We start from the raw sequence: 22,088 nt of genomic DNA, 5'->3' as shown, positions 1-22,088 counted from the left end.
AATAGCACAAGATAATATAAAAGTGTTGACTTGTAAGAACAAAACTAATATTTCTATTAAAAAGGCAGAAGAAATATTATAAAGAGGTTAGCAAATGCAAAACTATTAATATTACAAAAATATCCCTAAATTTGCCTCACCGTCAATAAAATTATTACAAATCATACCGTCATTATTGACTTTCATAATATTAAAACTAGATTTAATTCAATAAATTGCAGCTTTTTTTATAAACTCCGCAGAAATCAAATTTATTTACTTGTACATAAATAAAATCATAAATAACCACCAAAGTCTTTCCCTGCAAGCTTCCACCTACCCTAAAGCAGCGTGAATATTCAACCAACATAAACTAATCATAACTCATCCCCACTTCGTCGCCGCCCCGCCGGTGGCCGGGGCTTGACCGGCAAATTGGGCAGACGGGGTTCCTCACAAGCCAACAATCCGCACAATAAGCATGAAAGCTATGCCGGCAAAGCGGCAGCAGCCGGCAGAGATCTCCCAACTCGAAACTCTCCAAGCAAACAGCACAGTTCATGGCGCTTACCCTCTCGTCGTCCGGCGTCGAGAATTCAAAGCAGGGGAGCTTCTCAAGATCCTCGAGGGAGAGCCCGTCGCCGGCTTTGAAGCACTCATCGCTTCTGTTAATATTGCTGCTGAGAGCTCGTCGGCAAGCCCTGCTGACGATCACGATGTGGTAAATAATGAGAGATATTGCGGCGAGTAAGAGGAGGATGAGGGATATAAGAGCGCTGGCCCGTATAATTCGTATGGCAACGATCAGAAATCTGCCGCCCATTTTCGCTGATTTTTGCTTGCTTTCTGTTGTCCTTCGTTTTTTCTTTTTCTTTTTTAATTTTTTGTGCGCTGCCCGCAACTATTTTCAGCTTCTGATTCTTAACTGTTACTTCGAGTTTTCCTGAACGATTGAACTGAACTGGTGGATATCGGACCGGTTATCATTGGTTGAGGATAGAGAAGCATAGGAGGATTTAATTCGGACCTACCGGTGGGCCGCTCGTTGTATAGCTGGAAAAATAAAAAAATCTTAGTTAAAATTTAAGTAGATGTCAAAAGACATGTGGCTGATACTTAATATTTAAAATTATTGATTTTAGCCATTATGTTTAAAGTTTATTGTTTTTTTGTTTAAAATATTAATCAATGGATTTTAAATTATTAGGCTACATGAAGATAAATATGAGTTATTATGAATTTTTTTATACAAATTTAAAAACAAATTCATGTGGTTTTTAGAAATGGTCGTTGAAATTCAAACTCAAATGGGTGAGTCTGCTTCCATTGCTAATTGGATAAAAATATTGGATCTCCCCTTAGCCCTTTGGTCCCTGACCAGAATTTATAAAATTATCAGCTTCAATATTGGTATTCCCCTCGTTGTGGACTCCCTCACCTCCAAAAGAATGAGGCTAACATTTGCTAGGAAATGTGTTCAGATCTCTGAAGAATCCCCTCTACCGGATGAAACCCCTCTGCAAATTGATGACGAAGAACTCACTCTTAAAGCGTATTATGATTGAAAGCCCTCGCGCTATGAGGGTTGTGGTTCCTTGGTTCACCCCTTCTCCTCATGCCCTTTTAACCCAAACCCAAAAACAGCCATCCCTCCTCATCCTCGGCCTAGAGGAAGGAGCACTAGCCGACAGCCTTGTTTTCGCAATCCTGGATCTTCCTCCAAACCTCCCTCTCCTAATAAAACCCCTATCTCTCAAACTCCTATCATTACTATTCCTTCTCCTCTGCCTTCTATTGAAGTTCCCAACTCCACTATCCCCTCCTCCTCTACCGTGGGCAGAGATCCCTTAATCCAGAATCTCAACTTCCCCACGGAGGAATCTTCCTCCTCTGAACAAGCCCATCCTCCATAGCTCCTCCTTTCCCCTAAAGTCCCACTATATAATAAATTTGATTATCTTCATCATGATGAACCCTCCTCCCTTCCCTTAGATGAGAACTCCTCTGATGTCATTCCCCCTTCTACTGACCAATCGGTCAAGGAGCCTACCCTCTCCTTGTGAAGCTACCGCAAAAACAACAATCTTCTCCATCCTCCAATCACTTGAGAGCCAAATTAGTCAAGAAGGCTAAATCCATCTAGTCTTAATATATCTTTCCCCATTCGGTAGCTAGAATGTGAGGGTGTTTAACAGCCCCGACAAGGTGCGAGCTTACAAAGACCTTGTAGGCACTCATAATTTAAAGATGATTTGTATTCTTGAAGCCAAAAGCTAAAATGGACTCATTGTTTACTAATTCCCATTTATTTTTTGATAATGAGATGAGCTGCAACAGTTTCAACCATTCTTCTCCTGGCAGAATTTGGCTGAAATGGGACCCTTCTTACTTCTCTTTCACCCCTTCCTTCCTTTCTTCGCAAATTATTCATGGTGTTCTCTCCGCTGGCTCCTCTCCCCCTATCTTGCTTTCCGTCATTTATGTTGCTAACAGTGCGGATGATAAGAGAGTCCTTTGGGATCACAAGGGATTTACCGCTTGCTTCCACTCAGCTTTGGGTCATTATTGGGGATTTCAACTGCTGTAGATTTGATTCTGAGAAATATGATGGTAATCCCCTTTCGTTTGGTAGATTAGGAAAACTCTACAACACGATTTATGACTGTGGAGTTCAAGACCTGGATTCATTGGTTCCTTTTTACACTCGGTGGAACCATAGGGTGGATCATCCCATTCATATTAAGATGGATAGAATTTTTGTTAACTCAGCTTTGCTTTATTATTATCTAGAGGCCTATTATAATGTGGTTCCCCCTAATTGTTCTGATCATTCACCTTTAGTCATGACTATATATTTTATCATTAAAAAATGCAATAGATTCATGTTTAAAAATCATTAGGCTCTTATGGATGGTTTTGGGGAAGATGTTCTTGATGCTTTATCTTGGCCTGCTCCTTGCAACCTGGTTGCTTCCGTTTACCAGTGCTTATAAAAATCTAAAAAAGACCCTTAAAGGCAAAGCTTGGACCTCCTCCAATTTTCTATTTCAATCTATCCTTGAGGTTAAGAATAAACATAACAAATGTCTTCTTGATCTTCAAAGTTGTCCTTTAGACCAATCCTTAAACATTTCTCTCAAAAAGATAAATGATCAACTAGCTGTGATGCAATCCTCTTGGTCTTCTTAGATTTCAGAAAGAGCCAAAACCAAGTGGTTGATTGATAGAGAAGATGACCTCATCTTCCTTTATGTCGAAATCAGAGCTAGGAATAATAAAAACACACTAAAAGAAATCTCGACGCCACAGGGTCATTTCTCCTCTCATTTTGACATTGTTGTGGCTCTCATAAATCATTTTGAAGGTCTTTCTAATGCTCCCATTCTGACCAATGCATATGATTTTAGCATTCCTACGGGGAATTTGATTCCTCCTCAACTAATCAATGAGTTGGTGATTCCGATTACTAATGATGAGATCAAAGTTGTTGTGTCTGCTGGACATTCTGATTCTTCCCCCAGCCTCAATGGCTTTAAATTTGAGTTTTACATGGCATCCTGGCACATTATTAGGCTTCAAGTTTGTAATGTTGTTAAAAACCTTTTCTCCTCGGGCTACTTACCTAAAGGGGTTAAAGCTACTTCTATCACCCTGATCCCCAAGAGTTCTCATGCCTCAAATATTTTGGACTTCCGACTTATATCTTTATGTATTGTGTTTTATAAGATTGTGGCTAAACTGGTTGCAATTAGACTCAAGCCAATTTTACCTCATATTATTCATGAGAGTCAAGCTGGATTCATTCATACAAGATGTTCTATGGACTTATTTAATTAGTTTTGACTGGAAGGTGATTTGATTTGATCTAATTGATCAATTAATACATATTAACAAAATTGGCATTTAATAAATCTCAAGTGGCTTCTTTGCCTAAATCAAACCATATTGGCATAAATCACATTTCATTGATTTAATATTACTATATTACTTGTTTGAAATAGATTATAACTCCTTAAACCCATCCTATATTATGGAGCCTAGTTACACATTTCCTTGGATAAACCACTCGAGATTATCCTAGACCCATGTGTACTTAACATATGGGGGGTTGGACATACTTCACATAGGTTTGATCAATTGATGAAACTTAGAGCCAAACATAATTTGACTTAAACCAAACTCAATTCAATTTATTTTATACCTTTTATGCACTTCTTAGACCTTAGATGGATCCAATAATCCCATTTGTATGCTTTTAGATCCTTGTTGACTTAATCATGACTTAATTAATCCGAATGGGTATATTTGACCCCATTTCATTTAATTGTATCTAATTGCCTCTTTATTTCTCTTTAACATGACTTAAAGCTCCATAAGAGCCCAAATTAAGGCCCAACTACTAAACCTACATCAACCAAATGATCTTAATTGGTCTAGTTAGCCAAATCGATGCTAACATTCCAAATTAGATGCTTGTCTCATCGCAAACAAGTATCCTAAACATAAATTAGTCTTCTTAAGTGTAGCATTAAATGGGCGCAATTGAGCTTAATTGGACTCACCCAATCATCAATTCACTTGCCTTATAGTTAGACTTAATTAACTTCTATGGATATTAATCCCTTAATTCCAATATATTACATAATTAAATTTTATGGATAAGAGAAGCTCAGAAATCCAGTAAAAAGTTATACTTCATTTATAACAATTAATGATATAACCAATTACATCTTGTTGTAAGAGGAACTGAGGAACCCTAATAGTTTTCATGAAGTCTTGACTACCCAAGCATCCCTTAGTAGTTGTTAGTTGTTAACTAATAGAATTACCCATTCCTTTATATCTTAGATTAAAAGCTTGATCTCATTTCAATCTACAACATGGAGATTAAAAGAAGAGGAGTACATTTAATAAGTTTCCTCTGATGCTCTTTAGTTTCCTAAGCAAATTCAAAGCTTCCTTATTACTTATGCACATTATCTATACTTGGAGTGAATTATTAGAGTTGCTCTTTCCTTTAGATTAGAACATTATACCTGAACCAAATGAATGTCTTATTACCAAAGTCTTAATGAGATAATTTTTAGCCAAGTCTAACATCTAGAAACTCTAAGCCCCTTTACTAGTTTGGTCATCATGGAACCACACACCAAGTCTATGTTTTTTAATTACACCCTTATAAGTGTATTGGATTTAACTTCAAAAATCATGAGTCTAATTTTAATGGTTTATTAATAGTTAATGAACCCTTAAAGAGAGTTTAGTAGTATTGAAACACTAGTTAATCTATTTAAGTTTTCCTTAGACCCTATTTCTTTCATTTTAAAAATTATTAAAATGTTCAAAATTTTAAAAATAAAAAAAAAATGTTAAAGAATTTTAAAATATAAGGACCACCTTTGAAAAATCATTTAAAATATTACAAAGTATGTTGAGAAGTTAGTGACCACCCCACATTTATGTGAGGTTAATCATGTACAACCACCTTTGAAAAATCTTTTTTAAATATTCAAATCCATTTGAAAAATCCTTAATTTGACTTTCAAGCCTTTAGTGACAGTTTAAATCGTGTTTTAACTTTTGACCGCCAAATTTAACTTTGAAATCCTTTTAATCCTTTTAATTGGTTTAACCCATTAAGCTCATTTTAAAATTATTTAAACTCATTTTGTTTCAATTTTGCATGAAATTTAAATCCTTTATCAAAATCTTCTAGGTATTTTAATGTGTTAGTATAATTTAGCATGTAGTATACACATTAGGGGTGTCAAAAATTGACATGACCTGAAACCCAACCCGGACCCTACCCAAAAAAATTTGGGTTCGAGTCAACCTGTTTGTGAAACGGGTCAGGTCCAAGTTCAAATTTCTGACCCGTTTAAAAAATAGGTCGGGTTCGGGTTGACCCGACAACCCATGGATTGACCCGTTTAACCTAGATACCACATTTTTCGGGCCTCCCCCGTAGCTCATTTGTGACACAACCTGCTAATTCCGACTCCACTTGTCCACGTGAATCCCTGGTCAAGCTCCACTTCACTTCGACTCCACGTCTCCACCTCACTCGACTCAGTCGTCTGTCGACTCTGCCTCACTCGACTCCACCGGTCACAAACTCCGCCTCACTCGACTCCGTAGTCCGCCGATTCTTCTATCTACCGACTCCGCTTCACTCGACTCCGCTATCCGTCGACTCTGCCTCACACGACTCAACAACTGTTCCCACGGGTTTGCAGGTTGGGTTGGGTCGGGTCAACCTTGCAACCCGTACAGGTTGGGTTCGGGTTAGAAATCCTAACCCATTTAGCTAAATGGTTCGGGTCAACCCATTTATGCCTGGGTCAAGTCGAGTTCGACTCGAACTCGACCCATTCACCCGAATTGACACCCCTACTACACATTATATGGACACCAAGAATTTGGGAAAAACATAATCCCCCTCAAGTTGAATTATTTCTAATGATTAAGTTCCTTAAATCTGTTAAATCATTTAATAATGTTTTTAACACATTAAGTTCCCTTTAAAAATTTTTAAATTTAATAACTTCTTTTGATTATTTTTATTTGTTACTCCAGCTCAGGGAGGAGTCACCATATCATCAGGATCATATGTAGTATCTTCAAACAACATGATCCACCATAAGGCAGACTATACTCATCCTTTGAATTCTTTATAACCCTTTCCATATTTAATGACCTATTCATCATAAACCTTATAATTTAGTTCTTAAACCATTAATGACTTGAATCTTCACCATCCGTGATTATTAATTAAGAAATTTCTCTTGAACATTATGTAAACTAATAAATCTTAGGCTTCATTTGGGACGGCTTTCTTAGTGCTTTTTAAAGCAGCTTTCTAGTACAAAAATTTTAATTTTTGTACTAGAAAGCTGCTTTAAGAAGCAGTAAGAAAGCCGTCCCAAACGAAGCCTTAGTTCGTTGGCCAACTACACCAACTTAACACAAATTGGATGCTATGCTTGGCACTACATTGTGCATCATAAGCTTAATTAATGTGTGTCTAGGATTATAATAATAAGATGGCACATTATTTTGTAGTAATTATATACCTTAGAACTTAAATAATTGTGTTAGTGCTTTTCTTATGTTGATTTGATTATAATGAAATTTATTGGGCTTTTCCGCCTGAAATTTCACCAGTAATTAGTATTTTTTTCTATAGTGATTAAGATTTCTTAACTTTATTAAGGTTTGGAGTTGAAATTTCAACCACATTTATATTATTTTTTTTGTCAAGATTGTATCTTAGTGGTATACTAAATCTCTATCATAAATCAATGGCCAACTCTTACATCCTTAGGCGCGATTTAATAAATCATCAGTTAAGTTGAAATATCCTAGCTAAGGATAGTATCTTTGAGTAACTTGAATGTTTGGGATGTATGTTATTACTCGATTCTAAATTGGATTTTACTAATATCTTTACTAAAGTTAATATTTTCCTATTTAAAATCATTAGATCTTGATCATTTAAATAATCTTTTAGATCTTAAAATACTTGACATGACTTTAGTCAAGAATTTTCTTAGGGTTCAATCCAAGGATGTAATTAACTGTAGGAGCTTGTTATTACAAGAAATATGAATCTAATAATAAAATAAACACTATAGAAATATAAGAAATCTTGGTGTTATATTTATATTCGTATCTTATTTTTTTAACCCTCAAAGAGCCTCATCGTATATGTTTTGAGGAAGTATGATGTATTTCTTTATGACGTGTTAAGAATAAAAATGCATTACATGCTTCTTTTTTAAACTTGGATGAATGCTTTAATATTTCTAAAAATCTTCATAAGTGTGTTAGAAAAGGTATTTAGGCAATTTCAAGGTTTTGTAATGAATTTATAAATGGTTTAAGTAGGTAAGAATTGGACAAACCTAAAACAAGTCAACCCCTAAGAGGGCATAGGTTTAGGACTTGGTGTGATGCGCATAAATAACACCTAGGATGGGAAACACTTGGGATATTTAGATTAACATATCTAGATATAACCAAAGGTTTTTCATAATTTTTGATAGTTTAAGGGTCTTGAAATAAGACTTAATCTTGTTGAAATCTTATATAGATAGTAGCCTTAGGTTTGGTTTTCGCTTTAAGTAGAAGGTTTCAGGGTTATGATGAGGGGTTGAAAATATTTGTAGTTGATGTAAAATTGTGTCAAGAATAATTCTAGAGTTTTCCTCAAATTTTTAAAGAGAGTGAGGTGTTGAAATGGCCAATGAAACAAGAGTAGGTCTTACTTTTGCCAATCTTGGCGACAATCCCAACGGGTTTTTGCTTGAGATTTTGTGGGGTAAATAGTGGTAGATTGCTTTGGTTTGGAGCAATGTGCTTAGTAAAAGAATTTAATAGCAATAAAAAAGCAAAGTTTTGACAAAAGCATATAAGCCTATTGCTCGCCAAAGTGACTAGGTTTGAAGCGATCACAAAACCTCTGCAATGGAGTGTTGGCCACCAAGCTTCACCCGTAAGTGATAAAATCTTAAGCTTTTTTTTTTCAAAATATCTTCAAAATGTTCTTGTTTAAACAATCAAATATTAATAAAAGTCTTACATCCATTTGAAATTTTAAAGCAAATGAAAAGGGAGGGATAAGGATCGAGCAATTGTGCAGATGAGAAGAACGAGATGGTGACTCATGTAACCACCCATAACCATCACTCCAAATGATTGTAGTCGTCCATCCTTCGTGGAAATAAATTATTTGAATTATCTTTATTTCAAATAATTAATTTCTATGGAATATAAATTATATTTCCCACATTATTTAAAATATGACTTTGAAATGAACTTCAAATTTTCAAATTCACTACATGTCCACAATATAGAAACATAAATTACATAGTCTATTATAATTATCCTCACAATAACAAAAATATTATTCATAATTAATTGACCTTATCTTGATCTTTGCCATGGGCATAGCTTATTAACAACTTTCATCTTACTCTATACTATAATTATAAGTCCACTTCTTCATGTATTGGCATCTTATGCCATACAATTCCCTTAGCATTACAGGAATATTAAACATTTTCAAAGAAAGTTTTCACTGAAAACATTTTAAAACTCCATTGGTAAAGTTACTTTCTAGTTAATTTTTGGTAGAAATATACCCTCTACTAAAAATCAGATAGGAAAAATGTTTTTGACATTCTTATTTCCACCAAAAATAATTTTATCAAATTATTGACAAAAAAAGCCATTGGAACAATGATGAAAAAAATATTACAAAAAAAATAAAAAACTAACTAATAAGTGTTTCCCTACTAATTTCACTGGTAAAGCCACCATAAGGCTTCTAATGATTTTTCGTCATTTATTTGTCAAAAATGATATATCATCCATTTTTTTGTCAAAAATGATTTATCATCCATACCAATCATTTATTCATCAAAAATATGTCACAAACATATATGAAATTAAAAAATAATCATTGCAATATAATTTCTCATCAAAATTAATGCAAATAAATATATTTCACATATTTACATAAACCGTAAATTTTAAAACTATATTACTAAGTATTTATGTCAACAACGTATAATATATACACAAAAAGATCATTTGCAAAACATTTACATTATAAAAAATCTTACAACATTAAACATTTATTTTTTCTTTAACACTCAAAAATTATCATGCACAAAACTTAAATATAAAAAACTAATCCTCGCCCTCCTCACCTACTTAATTAGTCATGTTGATGATGGCATTATTACTCCATGAAACTTTATAATTCATATTACATCTGAGTTTGTTGTAATTGCTTCTTAGCCTATATTTTTCACATATACTCATTCAATTCTTCTGTCAATGCAACCACCTATCTACATAACCACTCTTTAATATTGTTATCCAAGAAGCCTACTGGGTTGGACGATTGAGCTTCTTATGCATATGCTTGTGAGCCTAAGTCATAGACAACCCTCCCTTTCTTTATTCCGCATATTGCTTGAGACCATAAAATGTACTTTAATTATTGCATTGATTAAGTACAAGATCTTCACCCGTAGAAGCTTAAGTTTGTATAACATGAAGTTGTAAGTAATCCTTCTAAAACATATGAAATACATTTAGAAGGCAATAACATAATAGTTATACATTTTGGCTCAACCCACTATTAATCTTCTTGAAACTGATGCATGTGCATATATACCTTCAAACTAGTTAGTTCTCCTCCAAAAACTTACTTTCAGAAAGCAAATACAAACTCAATACATTAAATTTGAAACATCTAAAAAAACTTTAAAATGCATTTTATGAAATAGTGTCAATGTGAGGAATTGAGCTTCTTATGTGGAAGAAGCTACCCATGCCTCCTAAGTTTGAAGCTCAATTTTGTTTGTTCTTTTCCCTCTTCCTATAATAATCATGGCCACTCCAAGCTTTGCACAACTCAGCCTAAATATTCTCACAAATCAATAAAGGTCGCTTGCCCAACTAATAAATATCAATGAAAATGTCTCATTGGAACTTGAATCCTATTTTTAAAATTTCCTGATTTATTATTATATATAGAGATCCACCTAAAATCTTTTTACGTAACAAAAAATATGTTATGATAACAACATAAGCTAAATTAATTAAACCTCTAATTATATAATGACATTATATTATCTTTAATTCACAAAACTACACACCACAGATTTCAATTGATATTTTCTTATGATACATAAGTATCATCAAACTTGCTCTTTATGATATCTCTAATCTTGTGATGGGCATATCTAGATGGGTTAATGTTACAGATAAACATATTATTTCATACTAGAAAAAATTTATAATGTTAAGGCAATGGAAATAACTTAAAATTCATATGTGCATCATGATGCTAAATCTACATGCATAGTGCACAAAACCATCCTCACACATTTGCTATGTAAATGTAGTAGGTCCAACATAATGATGTCATGGTGAAAGGTGGGGAATAGTTAGGTTGTGAGTAAGTAGTTGTATGTAAAAGGGCAGATGGTGTTAGTATATGGTGTGGATACAATGGGTGGTTCGTGTATGATTAGGTGAATGGAAAGGTGTGTTGTGCTCTATAAAGTTGTGAGCAGGTGGTATAGTCTTTGTGGTGATCACATGTTATGAATTAAATGGCTACTCATTACTACTTGACAGTAATAAATCCAAAGTTAGCTCATTTCACCAACCAAAATAGATGTAATCAACTTATGTGGAGGCTATTCATTAGATGCCATCTAAATAAATAAAAAACAAATCAACTAAAAATATAGTGATGCATAACATATAAAGTAAAAGACAATTAAATAAGAGATCACCTAACATTCAATATTATCATTTGATGTAGTATAACTTTAAGTTATAGTTCATTTGTCATTTGAATCATGACCACTATTACCTTCACTAAAGTTAATAGCTTCTTCCCACTAGATTTCACTAACATGCAAGCTACGTACCAGATCAACATCAATGTAACGTCACCTAAAATTTGAAGTTTTTTCTCAGTGTGTCACCTATATTGTATTATTTTTTAATTAGTTCCTTGAGTTTGGGTTTGGTGATAACATAACATTTTATTTTTCTTGACTCTTGTTGGATATTTCATAATACACTTGAGACTTGTTGTGCTATGATGAAATGATCAAATTTGGCATATCTAATATTACACTCAACTTTAAGGATTGCATATATATTATGCACCCTCTTGCCTCAATTTGGTATAGTGTCAAAGCATCCACAATTTAATAGGAAAAATCTCTCCTTACTAACATTGGAATACTATAATTGAATAATCTCTTACAAGAAATCATAGTAGTCACCCTTATTTTTGAGTTAGTGCTCTTTCTCTTTGACACCTCACAATTTTTGTACTTTATTCCTTTACTCCGACATCTAATGTAAAATCTATAACAATTTATTAAGAAAATAGGCCATGTTTTAACTACTCATAATGGTTCCCATGCTAGATTATATAACTTTTTCTCTACACCTAAATTTCTAGGATCATGAACCAGATGAAGATATTAAAATATTAAGGAGTATTTCTAAGGTTAATCATTAATACAAAAGGAAAGGAAAGAGTTCTTTGAAATATAAATATGACTTGAACTATGTAGAAAACTCTAGTTCAATAATTATTTTAGTATCATAATTTTTTTTGTTGGTAAAGAACTGATAAACAACCTTTATGTGTATGAAGTTAGCAAGATTCAAGACAAACAATAAGTAATTCATTAAAATTATAATAGCTTTGTAGGGAAAGTTACTCCATGATTTGTTCAACTTTCTAACAACTTCAAAGGATGTAAAATGTAGCAGCAATTATCTCTCTATCATCTGCCTAATGGCTTATCACAAGAGTTAAAATTTCATAAAGATGATTAAATTATCTCCTCTTCGATCATCCGCATTTGCATTACGCCCAACTTTTGTTATATAAATTTCAACATGTAGTAGTAAGAAGAGAACTAAGTTATACCTTAAGATAGACATGCTTCACATATTAATCCAAACTTCTATAATCTAATAGTGTTAGAGAATTAATAATATTTTGTATTATATTCATGCTTATACATAATTAATCTCCACTCAATCTTGGTGGAGGCATTTTTATTTTTTTTATAATGTTCTTTATGCGAGCGTCTTTATTTCTCCTGAATCAATGAACAGTATGTAAGAACATAAGATGACAATTGAATCATATAATTTTACCCTAATTTCTGAATCTTAATGATTTGGTTAATTTCATGCAATATAAGAACACTATCTTCCCTATAGTATTCCAGCATGATAACATCTCATACACTAGAAAGTTACCAATTATCCATTATAGTGATGCTTTCATTTGAAAATTTTGTTTACTTGAAATAATATGTGTGTAGAACTTCTCCCCGTAGAATCTATTAGTCATCTATCAACAATTGAAAAAATACAACAATTTTCGATTTTAGACTATGTGATACATGCATGATGAGTGTGAGAAACGTATGTGGTGTGGTCATGCACATCTCTGGTGGAAGATTATATGATGTTAGCATAATTGGCCAACATGAGTAAGGAGCAAATGCTTGACTATATAGAGTAAAACCATAAGCACATAATCCAAACTTAATGTTATATTATTTGGTAGCATAATTTGAATGTGTATGGTTAAGGTGATTGAAAGTCTCAATATTTGACGCTTAATTCAAAACACTTAGTGTGGAATTTTTTCGTAATGCCATCTCATGTGACCAACAAAGCTCATGGACATGTATAATCTTTAAAGACATAGTATGATTATACACTTAGTGTGGAATATAAAACAAGCGTAATCTCATCGGCCGAAAGATAAGCTCGATTTTTGTGCTTTAAGCATGGACAAATAAACTTTAAGTTGGATAAAAATGAAGATGATTGACAATCTAAGGAAATAAAATATTTGAATCCCTTGATCAATTTAATTTTTAAACTTTTTACCCAAGTAATAGTATATTATACATTCACAATCTTTAAGTTTGAATATTCATTTATAAGGTGTATTTTTAAAAACTAAAAATTTATAAGAAAATTTTGCTCTTGACAAATATTAAAAATATTAAATTGATATATTATTTTTTACTTAAACTGTTTTCACTAATACATAATTTTTTCACCAACATAAAATTTTGTTTCACCAACACATAACCAAGAATTTTAACTAATAAAAATTTTCAACGCTAACACAAAATAACGAAAAATATAGCATTAAATATAAATATCATTTGTATATATAAATGACTAATGTAAAAGAAAATATAAACTAATCTCTAGACCCGCGCCCGCCACTCGCCCGCATCCTCCGCGCACCCGCCGCGCGCCCTGCGTCCGCCCGCCTGCGCCCCCGAGCTCACGTCCTATGTCGGGTCGGGTCAACCCGACAACCCGACGGGTCGAGTCCGGGTCTATGTTTTCGACCAGTTTTCCTACCCGAGTCGGGTTAGGGTCAACCCGATCGAACTCGGGTCAGTTCTGGGTTCGACCCAAACCCGACCGGTGACCCGAAATTGACACTCCTAGTTGAAATCAATATAATCCTCCATAAGTTTTGGTTCATGCTTCTCTAATTCATATCGCAATAATCAAGTGTCCTTTATTAGTAGTTTGTGTTTTCACCTCACAAAAAATCTATAGTCTCTATCTTTATTTTTTCGAACCTTATCTATGATAATATGATACACCTCAAATAATGAATGTTGAGTTGGTACTTGCAAATAATGGCTTCGTCATACTATAAAAGAATCATTCTACATTTTTGGAGGTTTTCTTACTCCCTTATATGATATTAAATCCTCCATATTAAAAATAGGACTAATAAATGTGTCTTTTAATTATTCAAGAACACTTGCTCTATTTTTTAATTTTTTTAATTTTTTAAATTTTGTAGAGGGATATCTCTTAGGTTAAATTAAAGTAAACAAAATCTCCAATATTGAATTCCCTTAATTTTTTTTTTTTTATCAATGTATTTCTCATTGCTCATTTTTAATTTTGCCTAACATTATCATGAAAGATTTAAAAATCTTTTGTTAGAGTGAATGCAAAATAAAAAAAATGATGGTAAAGGCATACTAGCAAGATCAATTAAATTCATTAGATTATAGCCACATATAATTTCCCTAATAGAAGGAAGTCCAATATTGTTCAACTAAATAATAGCACTCTTCTTATATTGATGTCCATGTTGTATGTTTAATGCAGGGTTGTGAGCTGGGCAAGGTATAATTCATATGGAGGGGTTGTCTAGTGTACAAGGGTTGGGTTGACTTCTTTAGTTAGGTTGATAGGATAGAGTTTGAATGTTTTTCATTAGAATGGAATATATAAATGTTCTCTCTTTCATAATGTATGACATCCTTATCAAAAAATCAAGATCTCCCTAAAAGTATATGTGTTAAAACCACATGAAGCACATCACACCATACATGGTCCTCATAGCCCTTATTTTTATAGGCACCATACATCTACTAGTAATAAAAGGATATATGTGGTTTAACCAACTTGAAAGAAATGGTTCAAGATGGGGATCAAACTAGGGATGTCAATTTTTGACACGACTCGAACCCGACCCGGAAAAATCCGGGTTCGGGTTGAACAAATCAACCCGTTTTAAAAATCGGGTCGGGTTCGGGTTGACCCAGCAACCCGAAATTGACCCGAAAAGTGACACGAAAACTCATATTTGACCCGAAAACCCGAGATTGACCCGATTTTGACTCGATTTTGACCCGAAAATCGAATATTGACCCGATTTTGACCCGAAAATTAGCAATTTTAGATCAAATTCTGGTCATTCGTGTCGGGTCGGGTTGACCCGGACCCAAATCGGGTCGGGTTGACCCGGACCCAAATCGGGTCGGGTTTGGGTCAGGAAACCTGACCCGTTTTTAAAAAACAGGTCGGGTTCAGGTTGACCCGAACAGTGCCGGGTCCGACCCGCTAACCCGAATTGACACCCCTAGTTCTGACTTAAGGTTGTTTATTAAAAGTGTGTGTGTTAATTTAAGCACTAAAACCCTCTATAACTAGCATGCATCTTTTCTCCTTACACATAATAGATTAGGGGAATCTCCTCACTTTATCCTCCACTTCTTCACCCTCTCTCTATCTCATGTACAAGAAAAAACAAAATCTTTACATTGACTTTTTTGTGCCCTTTTTTATGAAATTTGAAATAAATAACATATCTCATATTATTACATGTGGAATCAATGGTTATCATATTAGAATGGACATAAGAGGATAAAGTAATTATTAATTGTGAATTTTTTTATAAGAGAAAAGGAAGTGCTATTAGAATATTAGAATGGACATAAGAGAAAAGTAAATATTAATGAAAGTTTAATTAAATTAAAGATTATTTGAGAATGTTCATAGTTTCGAATGTAATGATTTGTTAATTAATAATGTTTATATGGTTTATACTTTTTCTATGGTTTATATCATCGCAAACAACAAATTGGTATATATATAATAATATTTTTTATCTTATCTTACAAAAAAGGATGAATATATTGACTATTTACATGTAGAAATGGATAAAATAATGAAGATGTGATGGATATGTCTTCATAGAAAGTCAACATTCAGAAATAACCTACTCAAAACATGTGGTAGAGCTAATAGATTAGGTTAGGTTCAAACTAATAGATGAGTCTAAAATAGCTGTTTTAATTAAGAAATTAGTTACATATTTAGATGCTTAATTTCGATCAAAATTTGAGTTAAAGAGTTTAATTAAGCATTAAGTGAAGCTCTTACTTTCCTAAACTCTGGTAAGTGATTTTTACTCTCTAAGGGTACGTTTGGGACGGCTTTACTGTTGTTGTGCTTTATAAAAAATTGTTAAACAGATGTTTGGGGCATCACGGCAAACTTACGTTGGAAAAATTTCTGCGGCACATCCCTGCTTTCCGCGACCTTTCACCGACTCCCGCGGTCGGCTGCTTTCAGCGGTATCGAATGGAAAAAATGTCGCAAATACCCCGTTCGTTCGTGCGAGAGTGCTTGATTATTCCGATCTTCCTCATCTTCGGCGATGTCATGTTGTGGCCAGGTTCATCTGAAGCCTACCACTGATCCTAACTGTGACAGGGAAGAATCGCATATGCGAGCCGGCGGATCCTCTTCTTCGAGGTTGCCAACGCGATGTCACGCGCCATCCATCTCCACTGTTCTCTCTCCGACGGTGAAATCTCCAACCTCCATCACGAGATCCTCTCCTCCCCTGCTCTTCGCTCACTCATCTCCCCTTACGAAAACCACCTTCTCGCCGTCGCCGTCGCCGAGAAGCTCAACAAACTAAACCGCACCGCCGCCGATGCTTCCCGTCGTTGCTTCTCAGGTCAGATGCAGGAGATAACATGTCAGGGAAGATTCAGAAATCTGCTCCGATGGTGGAGCCTGGTGTAAATCTCCATCGTGATGGTCTCAGGTTCAACTGCAGAGCTATCCTGGAAAGCTCTTCATGGAATGTCTCAGCTTGAGTGGTCCGGCTTCATAGAAAGACATAGATGAACACTTTGATGAGCATAGCTGTGTTAGCCAGAGTAGGACTGGTTCTCTTGTTAAGGTTTGACTGATTTAAAATGATATTGCATTAATCAATTTATTTTAAAAAGTTTGTAATATATTCAATATTGATTTACCTCGTTATTATATATTGGTTGCATAAAACTTGACTTTTATATTATATAATATTTTTTTGTTGAATTTGAATAATTTGAATTGTGTATTTGTTCATACTGAAATTGTAAATAGTACGATATAAAAATACATTTATACACTTTTTTTTCATGTTAATATATATAAGGGTAGTATGGTAATTTGTTTGTATATAGGTGCAACACAGCAGTTTGACAGTTATACTATCCAAACAAAATATAATGATTTATGTACAGTAACTTCAAAAAGCAACTTTCTGTACACCAACTTCACAACCTGCTTTACGGACAGCTGCAGCCATTGTTACACATAAGGAAGGAGAGACTCCCTGGAATCCCAGAAGCCCAGCCAAAGAACACCTCAACCGAAAAAAAGGCCAGCACTGAAGGCCCCAAAAAACACCGCCCTGAGCACTTCCCAGATATAACAAGAGGGCTAAAAAGAAGCAGGGCGACGGAAAAACACCCAAAGACAACACACCAACAACACCAGCAGCTTAGCAAACAACAACATCAAACTTGAAACCAAATGACCCCAGCCAAGCACGGGCCAAGACCAAATACTGAAAACAGAGATTAGGAAGGGCCAACCAGACAGAAACTACAAACCGGAAACATAAGGAACTCTATTCTTATCCAAATTAATCAAACCTTGAATCTGCACTGCCAGATTCAAGAAAGAAATATCAGAGATGTCATTAAAACTGCTGCCAAACAAAGCCATAGCACGGGCAACAGAATTAACCTCAGGTTCAACATCATTAAAAGAGCAGTTCATATAATCCAGGAAAAACATAATGTTCCTGCGGGTATAAAAAAAAGAATGCCCACAGTTGCTACCGTCCACACCCAGCAACACTTTAAGATCAATGTTAAAATTGCCTTCTACAACAATACTATGAATATCCATACTAACACAAAGATAAAGGCCATGCAAGACAGCCAACAATATCCCACTCAGCTTGTCAACAGCCCCAGAATTCCCAACAAAACCCATAATATACTGCCCATAAGAGTTCCTAATTAAGCCACCAATGCACCAATTATTCCCAACCAGAACAGTATCAATATTCAGCTTAAAACAATTAGTATGCGGGCAAGACCAAAATAAAATCCTATTAACCGAGGTATGTTGGGGATAGGCAGGGCTAATCCCAAAACCCTCCAAAGTAAATAAAACCTTATCAAAGCTTTTGTACGATAAAAGATTAGCTGAAAAAAGAGAAAAAACTTTCTCCTTAATTCTAGAAATAATACTTTGATGATCCATAAACTTACTATTAATACGAGAGTCATTTCTAGCTAACCAGATAAACCAAATAATAAGAAGAGGGATGGCATTACGAATATGATCCTTAACACAAACCATCCAGTCCTCAAACAAATTAAGCACAGAACAATTAGGACCCCTAAAGTTAACATGAAATAAATCCTCAAAGTAATTCCAAACCTTAACAGCAATAGGAGAAGAAACAAACACATGTTGAAGAGTTTCAAAATTAGAGCAACATTGACATTTAGAAGTGATAAACAAACCTCTACTCCTTAGAAGGTCATCTGTAGGAACAAACTTCTTAAGGATCCTCCAATTAAAAAAAGAAACAGTGGCAGGAATGCTCATATGCCACATCATTTTAAAAGGCTTGGAAGAAGTTTTAATGTTTCTAAACACATGCCAAGCTTCTTTAGTAGACAAAAAACCATCTTTAGTAAAAGTGCAAAGCAAAACATCTTTAGCATAACGATTAATAGAAATGTTAGTAATCAAGTTAATAATAGAATCCGGAATAACAATTGCGAGCTTATCCACATCCCAACCAGTATCCGAAAAAAAAAAATGACCTTAACTAAGCTCAAAGAATTAGAAGTAAGGAGAGAATCAATAGAGAAACCATTAATCCAACGATCTTGCCAAAAGAAAACGTTCCCCTCCCCAAGACCCCAAGCTAAACAGGGCTCAATATTCAACTTAATCTGAACCATACGATGCAAAACTTTAGAATTGCCTTTAGAATAAAAACAATTGGAAGGATGGGAGTCCCCACAATACTTGGACCTCATGAAGTTAGCCCACAAAGAACTATTAGCCCTTAAGTTGTACCACAGTTTAAAGGAGAAAGCATAAGCCATGTCATTCATGGACTTACAACCAAGATCACCTTCCTGAGTAGTCCCACAACACTTAGCCCAGGACGACCAATGAATTTTAGAGTTTCTAGAGGAACCCCTCCAAAAAAATTTATTGAAAATTCTATCAATCCTCAAACAGACCATCTTAGTGGGAAACAACACTTGAAAAGAGTAAACCGGGATAGAGGCAAGCACACTTTTGATAAGAACAAGCCTACCACCATAACTCAAAAACTTAGAATCCCAAGTAACCAACCGATTATGAACCTTGGAAATTAAATCATCAAAAAGAAAAGACTTCTTTCTACCTTTAAATAAAGGAATCCCTAAGTACTTTAAAGGCAAAAGAGCTTGGGAGAAACCCGTAAGGAACTTGATATCCACAATCCTAATATGAGGAACTTTCTTAGAAATAACAAACCCACTTTTAACTTTGTTAAAGACAAGGCCACTGACAGCTTCAAATTGGTTAAATAAACCCAAAACTTTAGGGATACCGTTCTTAGAAGCATTCATAAAAACAATGAAATCGTCAGCAAAACATAAGTGAGAAATGTTAATACCACCCAAAGTTTTAAAGTACAGTCTAGGAAATTTACAAAACAAATCAGAAATCCCTCTCAACAAGTAATCCACAGCAAGAATAAAAATCGCCGGAGAGAGAGGATCCCCTTGCTTCAAACCATGAGAAGATTTAAAAAAACCATGACATTTACCATTAAGGATAATAGAAAAGTAAGGGCTTTCAATACACAAGCTAATAAGAGAAATAAACTTATCATCAAAACCAAAAAATCTCAACATGTTATAAATAATGCTCCAATTAATGTTGTCATAAGCCTTGGCAATATCAAGCTTCAAAATCATGTTCCCCCCTCTAGTTTTAATGTCCAAGTCCTGACAAAATTCTTGAGCAAGCAGGAAGTTATCAATAATAGCACGACCTTTAACAAACCCCATTTGATTAGGAGAGATAAGATTAGGAAGAAGTAAAGAAAGACAGTTCACCAAAATTTTTGAGATTAATTTGTAAAAAACAGAACACAAACTAATAGGCCTAAAGTCATTCCAAGAGTTAACCTCATTACTCTTAGGAATCAAAGAAATAGAGGTAGAAGAGAAAAACTTAGGAATGGGAGAACCATTAAAAAAATCTAAAACAACACCATAAACATCCTCACAAACAAAATGCCACGAATGTTGAAAAAACTTAACAGTATAACCATCAGGCCCTGCCACAGAATCACCATTCATATCAAATAAAGTATTCTTAACCTCTTCCATAAGAGGGCACAAAGAAAGGCTCACAGTATCCTCTTGAGTCACAATATTAGGAATAAAAGAATGATCTTCAATGTCAATAGGGCAAAAGTTTTTATTGAGATGATTTTGAAAAAAATTAACAGCAAGGTTAGTTATCTCCTCTTCATTCTCGGTAAAGGAACCATCCGCACGAGCAAATTTGTGAATACCATTAATAGCACGTTTTTTATTAACCAAAGCATGAAATACCTAGTGTTGTTATCCCCTTCCATCAAGTGTTTCATAGCAGCCTTTTGTTTCCAAAAAATCTCTTCCTGACATTGAAGTTTATTTAGCCTCATTAAGGACAGCACAATTAGCAGCCGTGGGATTAGTTTGACAGCATTCCTCAAGACCATTAATCTTCTCTTCCACCTCCTTGATATTGGAGAAAATATTTTTAAAAATATGCTGGTTCCACCAATTAAGAACCATCTTTAACCTTTTTAACTTAGCCCAAAGCCGAGGCATGCCAGTGATAGAGTTGTCAGGAAAAATAGGCGCCAACCAATTAGTTTGCACGACATTAAGAAACGAATCGTGAGTTAACCACATGTTATGAAATCTAAACCGAGAATTCAAACCCACCATGTTACAATTGACATTAATCAGCAGAGGGGAATGATCAGAAAGGGTACGACTCAAATGCACCACCTTAGAAGAGTTAAAAACATTAACCCAAGCATTATTAAAAAGAACTCTATCAAGCCTTTGCCAAAGATTACCCCTATTCCAAGCAAATTTGTTGCCAGAAAAACCAATATCAATAAGATTACAGTTCATAATCATATCATTAAAGTCCTCCATAGATTGAAAAATAGGATGGGAACCCCCAACCCGCTCAGAAGGGATGGTAATGGTATTAAAATCACCACCCACCAACCAAGGTAAAGTGCAAATACTATGAAAATTCTCAATTTGCTCCCACAAAACTCTCCTAGAAAAACGAGAAGAAGCGGCGTAAACAAAAGAAGCAACGCATTGAAAGTTTAAGGATTCAATATTACAATGCAGCACTTGAACAAAGTTACCAATAACATCAATCCTAACAAACTCTTTCCAGAACACCCATATTTTGTTAGAAACATTAGCAAAAGCATGCTTAAAACCCAAAAATTTAGTAGTATTAAATAGTTTGTCCATAGAAATAAGAGGTTCAAGCAGAACAAGAACAGAAATATTATGAATACGACATAAATTTTTAACCCGAAGTCTAGAGGAAGGGCAACCGATCCCCCTCACATTCCAAATAATCGTATTAATCATAAGAATAACATTAATGTGTAGTATGTGAACGAGTATTCCTAGGCGATTGCAAAATAAAATTTCTAGGTTTTCTACCTCTCTTCCCATGACTTTTAGTAAAGCTAAGATCATTATCCATTCTAGCATAACATTTAGCATTTATTTCAATTTCTGTGTCAGTAAAAGCATCACAATTGTAATGATCAGTTAAAAGGAAATCATTATTCATCTCACCAACCGAAGGATCCATAGCTG

At 34.5% G+C, this 22,088-nt stretch overlaps 1 protein-coding gene across 1 annotated transcript; it reads right to left on the bottom strand.

Annotated features, from left to right (window-relative positions):
* Positions 1-50: 50 nt before the first annotated feature.
* On the bottom strand, positions 51-959 carry LOC110096019 (RING-H2 finger protein ATL56). Its single transcript, XM_020821767.2, has one exon. The coding sequence runs from the start codon at positions 800-802 to the stop codon at positions 353-355; it is 450 nt and encodes a 149-aa protein (XP_020677426.1). The 5' UTR covers positions 803-959; the 3' UTR covers positions 51-352.
* Between the last annotated feature and the right edge of the window lie 21,129 nt (positions 960-22,088).

The sequence above is a fragment of the Dendrobium catenatum genome, unplaced genomic scaffold (genome assembly GCF_001605985.2).
Source record: "Dendrobium catenatum unplaced genomic scaffold, ASM160598v2 fragScaff_scaffold_133, whole genome shotgun sequence".
Classification (NCBI taxonomy): domain Eukaryota; kingdom Viridiplantae; phylum Streptophyta; class Magnoliopsida; order Asparagales; family Orchidaceae; genus Dendrobium; species Dendrobium catenatum.
The sequence above is the reverse complement of the archived record's forward strand: the minus strand, read 5'-3'. Positions and strand labels throughout refer to the sequence as shown.